Consider the following 11,376-nt stretch of genomic DNA (forward strand, 5'->3'; position numbering starts at 1 on the left):
TTTTTAAAAATGTCAACCTTTGATTCCTAAGTTATAAAAAATATTTCAAATCAGTCCATGTCGTTAAATATCCACTAACGAAGTTAATTTTTTCTTTCTCTTTCTTCTGCTCCTCTGAATTTTTCCTCTGAATTTCTCTGAACACTAACAGCTTTTTTTTTTCTCTCTGAATTTTTCTATTTCTCTTCAATACCATCCCGAAGCCTCCCCAGGACCTCATGATTCTGATAACGGTATGAAACATAAACTGCTGCTATTATTATTTCACTTCGTTACAAATCTTATGAAATATCAACAGCTGCTATTATTGTTGTTCATCATGCAACTTTCAAGGAGTTTATGAAATTAATGAAGAAGCAGAAAATCAAGAAATTTGAACCCAAACTATCTACAGTATCTGATGCATAACCATTGAAGATAATTCTTGCGACAAAAATTACTCAGCACAGAGAATTATACTTGGAATGAAAACAAAATTTAAATACGCTAGAGACAAATATTTAAAACTTAAAATTATCTGACATGATTAAGTATACAAGAGTGTGTCACTGGAAGAATTCACCAACTCCATATTCTAAGATGCACACATAAAAACTATCAATGACTGAAGAACACACAAACCCTAAAGGCAAAAAAAATGAGGTTTAAAACTAAGCCCTTTCGCCTCTGATTCTTTGAGCAAGTTGAATGTCCTTAGGCAAGTTGAATGCCCTTTCGCCTCTGTTCCCCACCACCCAAATGAACGATTGCTCAGAGGCTTCCAAGCCGTAAGCAATCTCCATCAGTTGCTCAGGGGGCAACCGAGCCAGGCTTCCAAAGCTGGCGTAAAGAACAGAACTGGGTTTCTTAGAGTTTAACCAATTCAGGCAATTTTGTTCGTCGATGGTGGGTGGCTTCCCTCTTTTGGATTTATCCTCTTTGGTTTTGTTGCAAAAGGACACTGGTCCTACAATCCATGCTTTATTTCCCCACTTGCTTTTTATTAGATCAACATAAGTTGGTTCCAAGTCGTAGAAATTGTTGATAAGAGTGCCAAAACTCTTCTCCTCTAATTGCTTCATGCCCCTCACCCTTTCAGGAATCTCATATGGGTTTCTCAGAAAAGGAGGAAGCTGAGACATCGTCATTTCGATTCTGTCGGGAATATTAGGAACGAGGAAAGGCTCCGAGTCTGAACTCACACTCTCAAAAACGACATGTCTGAAGTTCTCCTGGACGTAGAGAGCGAAGCACCCGATGCCGTTGAAGAGGATTCTGGGGATTCCGAGCTCGTAAACGACTTCGCCGGCCCAGCGATGGAACATGTTGACGACGATGCAATGCGGGCGGCGTTGGAGGAGGAGCTGGCGTAGTGGTTTGAGGAGGGCAGAGGTGTCCAGGAAGGGACCGACAAAGATATCTGACTGTGGTACATCGGCGGAGAGAGTGTGAATGGAGATGGGAAGACCTAATTTCTGGTCGCACGTGATGGATTTTTGAAAGAGAGGGGTGGTCGACGGTGTGGCTAGAATGGTTGATGAGGCTCCGTGAGGAGGAGCAGGTGGTGGTGCTGGAGGAGGGTTTGGTGGTGGTGATTTTTGAGTGAGGAGAGAGAAAAAATATATATTTAAACATAAAAAGGAAAAATAGAGAAATTCAGAGAGAGAAAGAAAAACCTGACAGTGTTCAGAGAATTTCAGAAGAGCAGAAGAGAGAGAAAGAAAAAGTTAACTCCGTTAGTGGATATTTAACGACAGGGACTGATTTGAAACATTTTTTATAACTTAGGGATTAAAGGTTGACATTTTTAAAACCGATGACTAAACTAAACACCAGCTTATAACTTAGGCTCTGTTCATTTGAGGGAAATGATTTGGGGGAGATGATTTGAATGGATTTTAGTGGATTTGAGGGTAATTTTTTTGTTGTTTTTTTTAGTGGATTTGTGGGTAGTTGAGAGTGGATTTGGAAGTAAAGTTTGTGAGAATTAGTGTAGGATTTGATTGATGTGAGAGATAAAAAAATTTATTTAATTGATAAAAATTGAAGATTACCAAAATGTCCCTAATTATTAAAGTAATAAAATGATAAATGTTAATATTATATTTAATTATAAAAATGTTTATAAATAATAAAAAAATTAACGTTAATAATAATAATAATAATAATAATATATTATTTTATTATTATTATTATTTATTATTATTATTATTTATTATTATTATTATTATTATTATTATTATTATTATTATTATTATTATTATTAATATTCATGCTAAGAATCCATTTTAATCAAATATATTATATTAAGGGTAAAATTGAAATTGTAAACGATTCCTTGCAAATTTGCGCTGTGAACAAAGGATTGAAATTTTGCTTCATCTCGCAAATCGACTATTTTCATCGCCCGCAAATCAATAAAAGCGAACACAGAATTCATTGGAAATCCATCGTTCCAAATCATCAGCAACAGTAAATCACTTGAAGCGAACACGACATTAGGGATCAAAAAGGGGTTTAAACCTTTGTTAAAACTTTTGAAAGTACTGATAAGTGTGAAAAATAGTTGTTTTTACACTTACAAATGAGTTCAAAGTTGTAAATATTCATGTGTTGCCTCATTGAAAAGCTGTAATATGAAGTAGAAAGTTGTGTAAACATTGTACAGGAAATTCTACATTATTTGGAGTGTTGTCAGCCAATTTTCGCTAAGCGCAAGCCACCATTCGTACAGCCAAAAAGAAGATTTTTCGCCTAGCGCACAACACTATGAGTAGAGCGAATGGCGTCGGTTATAGAGTTTCGATTGAGATTTTCGCTCAATGCATACACACTTGTGGGTTGAATGAATTAATTAAAGGATGTTGGTTTTAAAAGTTGAGATAGAAAGAGAGAAACCATCTTCTGACAAAACAAAGCACGAAAAATATTGGAGAAATCAGGAGACGATCAAGAGACTACTTCAAGGCATCCAAACAACATTGTATGCAAGGGATTGCAAAATTGTGTATGTTCTAGATGACTAGGAGTAGTTAATTCTTTCTTTGGTTGGAATTGAATGTAGTAACTGACATTTGATGTAATCTTCTTGTTCAATATATATTTGTGCTCATATGTTTTTCTTGTTTTACTTGTCATTATATAGAAGTAGGATGTATTTTATATATTCTAGTTGTACTGGGAAGTAAATTTCAGTATAAACGTAAGAAAAGCAACCAAAAGGAACGAAGCTTACTTTCAACTTTTAAATTCAAATTTTAATATTTTGTTAATTTCATTACTTTTAGTTTACATGAATCAAATTTTCATTGTTATTAAATTGATTCTGATAAACAAAGTTTGACTAAATAACATGATTCAAATTCTCTTGAGAGATGATACTTTTATTTATTCACTTTATTACTTGTAACGAGATGGTACACTTACCAAACCTTTACCAAGTGTATTTGGTTATGTTATATGAAGTTGGTTTTTTGGTGTTCTTTTATTAAGAGAAAATGCAATGCAAATTTAATTTTGCTTTTGGTCTTATTTTCGCTCAAATAAAAAGAGTTAAAACTCAACCTTTCCTTTCAGTCCTATTTTCACTATAACTCAACATTGGATAAATTTCAAAACAGTAAAACTTATATTTCTTTATTAATAAATCATCAATATAAGTATATATTACAAGACCTTCTTACACAAATTAAGATAAAAATGTAGTTAATAAAAGTATCCATCAAATAATATCCGTAAATACGACCATAATTATGCTAATAAATAGGTTAAGAATAATCTCCCAATCAATAATAAAAAAATAAAATAAATAGTCATAAAGATAATATCTCAATATTCTCTCAAGTTCGAGATGAAGATCTTAAATGCCTAAATTGTAGATAAGAGACTCAAATTGTGTTTTTTCCAAAACCTTTATAAAATTGTTTGCTAATTGTATCATAGTAGGAACATTAGAAGGACAAATTATACTAATTGTTACTCATTAAAAATGACAATCAATTTCAATATAGATTCAAATTTTGAGCCATATAAAATATTGATTGATTATAAGCTTTAATTTTAGAACTACCCAATAAATATATTTTCATCACCAATGTAAATGTAATATAATAAAAGGAAGAAAGAATTATAAATAAATAAAACCTACCATTTCTCGTTAAATATTTGAGTATATATATATATATATATATATATATATATATATATATATATATATATATATATATATATATATATATATATATATATATATATATATAAAAGCGTTACATAAAAATAAGGAGGAACTTTTAAATCTTTCATAAAAGTTAAAGTAACTGTCGCCATAATAAACAATTTATACATTAAAGTTTTGAAAAAATATTAGTATAAGAGTTAGTAAGTCTCCTCTCTTTTTATTAATAGATCTAATAATTTTATAGTTTCACTTATGATTTGAATATAATATATTATTAAAACTCGTAATAATGTTTAATATAAATTTTATAAAATAAATAAATTAAGATACATATAAGAAGGTAAAAAAATTATAGTAATATCTATATACATTGATTCCATGCCCATTTTTTGTTTTTTCTATTAACTTTTTGTGTGATTTTGAGATTTATTCCTATAGTTACATTTATCCACCTCTTAACAATATTTTATTCTAAACTGTAAAGATAAGTGTGGTATAGGAATGTGATTTTGGGTCTAGTAATTGGTTAGACGTAGAAAAGATGTTAACAAAAAAAAAAGTTGTATTTTTAAAATATTTAATTTTTTCTAAAATTAAAAAAACATTGTATAAAAGATAATTTTTTTTAAGATTTTCTTTCGAAAATTGACTAGTCATTGTTCCTATAAATTTTGATTCACAATAAAAGAGCATGATTTATTTTAGAAAAATAATTTGTATAACAAACAACAACTATACACTATTGTTAGTGGAGAACGAATTCAAATGAATTTGCTTTGACATATCAAAACATTCTTTTTTTAAGAAAAAAAAAAACACCTTTTATATCTAACACAACAAAATATTGTGTTGTTATTAGAAGATACAACAATTTATTAGATAGATAAAGTGTGATAAAAAAAATCTTTAAACTTAATAAATATCAATCTCTAAACCTTATAAACTTCAATATTTAAAAATAAATATATAAAAGAAAAAAAAAACTTTAGCCAAAATTTACTTCTTCTCAATTTTATAATCAATCTCATTACTACCAACAATGTTTTTGCTCTATCATCTTAAAGTATACTTGTATCTAAATTAGGGTATTTGACATTCTTAATATTCTATTTCTTTCTACTTTGTTCTTTAATTTATCTCTAAATAAAATTTCATTATATCTTTTAGAGAAATTGTCAATAACAAAAAAGAAAATTAGATCACCATTTAAATAAACTCTTATACAAATTAAAATTAAAATACACTTAAAGATTTGAAGATTGTGTTATTCACTAGTTTAGACATTATCATCATTATTATTATTATCTCTTTTCTACACACATAAAAAAGTTATCTTCATCTTTATTTCTAAATTAAATTTTAATAATTTTTTAAAATAAATTTACAATAATGGAAACTATATCATAATTATTTATTGTAAACTTAAACTCAGATATACTTGTTAAAAAATATTTACTTATCATAATTTAAAGTACAATGTAATTATTAAAATAAACATATTTATTATAAATTATGGTTAAACAAAAATAAATGTTTATTTTAACAAAACCCACATGGTTACACATTTAAATATAATTTGCACAGTAAACATGTTTTTATAAAATTTAAAGTTAAATATATATTTTCATCCTGATATTTGTGTGGATCAGGTTATTTAAAGTGATGAATCACGTGAAATTTTTATTTTAAAAATTAGACAGTGACAGAGATATTTGTATGCAGAGAATTCACTGAAGTTGCATCAGGGAATTAGGATTGCAATGTGCAGAGTTAGGAATTCATCTACCCACTTTTCCCCCTTTGAATTTTTGAATTTTCCATCTTCACTTCACTTCACCGCGCATACCACTTCCATGGCTACTTTGTCCACCTTCGTAGTTTTTCTATTTCTCGTAAGAACTCTAACATAGGTTGCTTTTTCTTCCGACCAAGAAAAGAAATAAACTTTTATAGTCCAAGTTCAACATCAAACAAAGCCTTCCATTTTTCCAACACCCAGACATTGGTATGAGTCATCACTGTCTACAGCTGTCTACCATTTCCAGCACCGTTTCCGTTATCCACACCTATGACATCGTTTTTCACGGCTTCTCTGCCAAGCTCTCACCTTGTGAGGCACAGAAGCTGCAGGCGTTCAGCCACGTCATCACTCTCATACCCAAATAGGTTCGACAACTTCACACCACGCGCTCCCGTCAGTTCCTTGGTCTCACCACCGCCGATCGTGCCGGGTTGCTGCACGAGACTGATTTAAGCTCGGATCTCGTTATAGGTGTCTTCGATACGGGAATCTGATCTGAGTGTCAGAGTTTCAGCGGTCGCGGCCTAGGATCGTTCCTGCAAACTGGAAGGGCGAGTGCGTCGCCGGGAAGAGCTTCGCGGCTACCTCATGCAACCGGAAATCATCGGAGCCAGATATTTCTCTGAAGGGTACGAGGCCGCCAACGGGAAGTTGAACGAGACCGTGGAGTTCAGCCCTAACTCAGCATATTACAATCCCTAATCCCCTTATGGAACTCCAGTAAATCCCCTGCATACAAATGTTTCTGTCATAAACTATTTTTTTTAAATATAAATTCCACTCATTCCTTCCGTGAATTCTTTTTAAGTTTCAGTCTTGTGATCATATTACTTTGATTTTTCACTTAAAATGACCTATTGAAGTCTAATCCATGTAATTGAAATTTGACGACTTTAGTGGAAAGTTAACATAAAGAGTTTTATTGTCTCAAATTTACAAAAAAAAAAATATGAGGACCTAATTAAAAATTGAATACGAGCACTAAAAGATATATTTAACTTTAAATTTTTTATGCTGTTAACAAAAAAGAATCATTTGTTACAAAAATAAAAAGGTTTAATACATCTTTTGGTCCCACCTTTTGGGGTTTTTGTTCAAAATGGTCTCACCTTTGGAAAAAATTCACTTTGGTCCCATATTTCATTAAATTTTGTTCAAAATGGTCTCTATGGCAGACGACGTTAAATTTCTAACGGTGCAGATGCTGGCATGGCAAACTGTTATCCATATGTGTCCAATTTATATTACGTGGCTGTTTGACAAAATTTAAGGGTAATTAAAAAACCCCTAATTAAATACAAATTAGAAAATTAGGGTAATTGAAAAACCCCAACCCATAATTGTTCGTCAATCGCGATTGGAGAGAAGGCTCTGCTATTCATTTGTCGCCATTGGAGATCAAGTCAGTGGTGATTACGTGAAGGTGGTAGTTCAACATTACACGGGGGTGAGGTAAGGGTTCACTTTCTAAGGCTATTCTGTTGTTTATGTATGTTTTTGGGGGTTAGGGTTTAATTTGATGTTCTATTAGGGTAGTGTATTGATGTTCTAAGGTTATTCTGATTTTGGGTAGTATAAAAAGTTGTTTATTTGCTGTTGTAGTGCATTGTATTGTGTGTTAAATAACATTTTTTGTTGTGGGATTCCATGTTGTCATGCCATTGCAACCATGAACTATTGCAATGAAGACCAAAAAAATTTCATACTCTCTTGCTTCACAAGAACGACATATGAAGCCACTTATGCCGCAATGATTTATCTTGTCAATGGCCAAATGCTTTGGGAAAAAACATCATTTGTGGATGTCCTGCCACCAGTTATACGAAAGATGCCTGGGAGGCCAAAGAAAAAAAGAAAATTGGAGGCCTGGGAGTTAACAAAGGATGCGTCCTAAATGAATATGGCTGGGCATAGGAAAAAATGTACCATATGTCGTAAACTGGGACACAACAGAAGCAAGCGCCCCTTACGTCCACCCATCACAGAACCAGCATGTCCCTCTGACTCACAAACACAACAACCCAATCCTCAATCCCCGCAGCCACCACAACCTACTCAGGAGTCCACTGCACATTCAACTCCACCAATCATGAGGACAAAGTTACCTTTCAAAAGAAGAATCAATTAGATGTGTTGTGAAGTCATTATGATGAACTTTGGATGTATTTTGAACTTTGGATGTATTATGAAGATGGTGCATGTACTTTGAACACAGTTTATTTATGTATTTTGAACACAGTTTGGATGTATTTTGTGACCAAGTTTTTTGATTTATTAATGAAGTATTATTATGTCTATGTGCACTTTGATTATTATATCATGAGAAGCAGTTGTGTTAGTTTAGAATGTGATGAGAAGCACTTGTGTTGGGATGATAAGCACTTGTCTTCATATCCATTTGGGACCAAAATTAAACTTATTTAAATATAATTGGGGACCAAATTGAACATATTAGAATGAAACCAGGTACTATATTTAACATTTCACATTAACGCCTTTATATTACATAAACCTTCACATTACATAAAAACCTTGCCATTGCATGAACCTTAACATTCACCTTCACCTAAACACGCAGCCACATACTAAGATCAACCTAAACAAACCTCTAAAATGACAATGTTAACTACAAAAACAACACACATAGCTCCTAGTAACAATATCATCCTTCTCTGCAAGTTTTGGACTAAAATTTCCAAATCAGAAATCCTCCTCCTTTGTCTGACACTTTCATCATATCTTTCCTTCTGCAAGTTTTGGANTAAAATTTCCAAATCAGAAATCCTCTAAATTTGTCTGATACTTTCATCATCTCTTTCCTCATTATTTTCTTCAGCACACCATTTGAAAAAGTTGCAGTAAATCCCTCTTGAAGATCCACCCTGATATGCAACAAATAAGCCACCAAAATTGAAATTTCCTCATCAAATATATACCAAATAAAGTCAAATGGAAATAAAAAAACCTTGTAATGCCGACATCCCCAAAATTTTCGCCCAGCATTCTGGGGAGTTCTCGCCACTTTGGACACAGCAGCATCACCACACTTGCGGATTGTGTGTTGTGATACCTCACCTCCCCTCCAACCCCCATCATTTGCGGATTGTTAATTTCATTCCAACCCAGTTTTGGAACAAGACGATCATGCTTGAGAAGAAGCCATTTTGACTTCAACGAACCCTAAACCTATTGCAACCTCTGCTCCAAAATTTGAAGAACATCAAAGAACCAAAGAACCCTAACTTCAACTAACTAACCCACCCCTTTTAATAACCCCAATTATAATCCATTTAAGTCAACTTACTACAGTCCACATAGCCACGTCATATAAATTGAGCACAGATGGATAATAGTTTGCCACGCTAGCATCTGAACCGTTAGAAATTTAACGCCGTCTGCCATAGGGACCATTTTGAACAAAATTTAATGAAATATGAGACCAAAGTGAATTTTTTCCAAAGGTGAGACCATTTTGAACAAAAGCCCTAAAAGGTGAGACCAAAAAATGTATTAAACCAAATAAAAAGATAGAACCTAATTGAACATAACCTCCAAACATGGGACTAAAAGCGATATTAAGCCTAATAATTATAAATGGACCAATCATAATAATGGTGTAGAAAAACGTGTGGTGTAAGTATCGTTATCCAAAAAAAATCTTAACAACTGTACTAGTCAACAGAGGAAAGAAAGGATAAGTCATTGCTCATAGCAGGGATCACTTGGCCATAACTGAAAGTAGAAATCTTTCTATCTTACAAAGCTGCTAAAATTAGAAAGAGAAGGGAAATGGGTAAGGGAGGAATGTCAATTGATGATAATGGAGAAGACAAAGAACAGAATACTGCTGCTTGGCTTCTGGGTATAAACAATCTCAAGATTCAACCTTTCAAGCTTCCTATTCTAGGTATTCATTTTCCCACAATTAACTCAATCATTTCATTCTGGTTTTTTCTGTCTTCAAATCCTTTTATTGATGATGTTTCAATGCCATTTTCAATTATTTTCAAATCATTTGTGTTTTGGAAGGACCCCATGATGTCAGAGTTNCTGTCTTCAAATCCTTTTATTGATGATGTTTCAATGCCATTTTCAATTATTTTCAAATCATTTGTGTTTTGGAAGGACCCCATGATGTCAGAGTTAGAATGAAAGCTGTTGGGATCTGTGGCAGTGATGTTCACTTCCTCAAGGTACATATAACCCTGCTGAATTTACTTTCAGTAGTGAGATTACAAGGGATGAAGTTATGTTGGAGGAGTTTGATTATCTATGTCTAAGCAATCTATGATTGATTAGATTAATTCTATTTATTTAGTTTTGGCATTTTTTGGATGAGTTTTTGCTTAGGTTGAAATTTTTTGTTACAGGGGTTGTTTCCTGCATTTATCTATGTTTTCTCCAGTGAAAATTTTCAAATTTGTTGTTTCGTTTACTTTTCAGAAACTGAGGGTTGCACACTTCATAGTTAAGGAACCAATGGTAATTGGTCATGAGNGTGCTGGGATCATAGAAGAAGTTGGTAATGAGGTAAAACATTTGGTGCCTGGTGACCGTGTGGCGCTTGAAACTGGGATCGGTTGTACACGATGCGGCCACTGCAAAAAGGGTCGATATAATTTGTGTGATGAAATGAAGTCTTTTGCTGCTCCACCAGTTCATGGTTGCCTGGCTGATCAGGTTTGAAACAATTTACAGCTTCTCAAAACTATTATTCTTTCGGACATGTGCAACTTGAAATATACATGGCTTTTGAAATAATAAGAATTTGGAAGAAACAATAACATGTTCAAGTCAAATTTCATGCCATCAAGCATAGAATCAGTTAACAAAACTGCTTTAAAATCCTATCAAGACACTAACTGCCTGATGTTGTAGACGAAAAATTTTAAAACCATGCGATGAATAGGTAATGTGATCTNTTGTAATCTGTTTCTATAAAGGTCTGCACAAATCATCATTATAGTTTCACAAATGCTTTTCATTTTACAAAGGTGTAAATTCAGACCATCTAAAAGGACACATAGAATGACACCTGTATATTATATCCAAGAGACTGTTCTTTGTATGCCTCATCATGACAGGTTTGTGTAGAATATCCTCAAATGTTGTGATTTTATTCCAGATTAAGCATAAATAAATTCATGGAATTTCTGAATAAACAAGTAAAATGTTGAAATGAAGCTAGTGACCAACAGTTTTCATGTCAATGACTATCAATTACAAGTTGGAAGTTTCTTTGTCAATTTTTTCCCCCACCTTTGATTTATCNAATATCTATAATAAGGAACTGAAAATATTAATTTATTTTATTGAGTTTTAACATGAACCAAATTGTAGTAAACAGTGTGCACTTGGATACTTGATTCCACAACTGTGCTATGAAGCATTACATAGGTAAATGAAGGGTATGCCTTTG

General features: G+C 32.6%; 2 protein-coding genes across 2 annotated transcripts; both read right to left on the reverse strand.

Annotated features, from left to right (window-relative positions):
* Positions 1–542: 542 nt before the first annotated feature.
* LOC106757431 (abscisate beta-glucosyltransferase-like) lies at positions 543–9,053 on the reverse strand. The gene is made up of 6 exons (XM_022779378.1): positions 8,923–9,053; positions 8,761–8,839; positions 7,941–8,008; positions 6,502–6,633; positions 6,264–6,401; positions 543–1,689 (listed from the first exon to the last, which is right to left on the reverse strand). Exons 1-6 carry the CDS (start codon positions 9,051–9,053, stop codon positions 651–653), a joined length of 1,587 nt encoding a protein of 528 aa, XP_022635099.1. The 3' UTR covers positions 543–650.
* Positions 9,054–10,013: 960 nt separating this feature from the next.
* Positions 10,014–11,370, reverse strand: LOC111241416. The gene is made up of 3 exons (XM_022779384.1): positions 10,394–11,370; positions 10,086–10,140; positions 10,014–10,020 (listed from the first exon to the last, which is right to left on the reverse strand). Exons 1-3 carry the CDS (start codon positions 10,617–10,619, stop codon positions 10,014–10,016), a joined length of 288 nt encoding a protein of 95 aa, XP_022635105.1. The 5' UTR covers positions 10,620–11,370.
* Between the last annotated feature and the right edge of the window lie 6 nt (positions 11,371–11,376).

This window comes from Vigna radiata, chromosome 1 (genome assembly GCF_000741045.1).
Source record: "Vigna radiata var. radiata cultivar VC1973A chromosome 1, Vradiata_ver6, whole genome shotgun sequence".
NCBI classification, from domain to species: domain Eukaryota; kingdom Viridiplantae; phylum Streptophyta; class Magnoliopsida; order Fabales; family Fabaceae; genus Vigna; species Vigna radiata.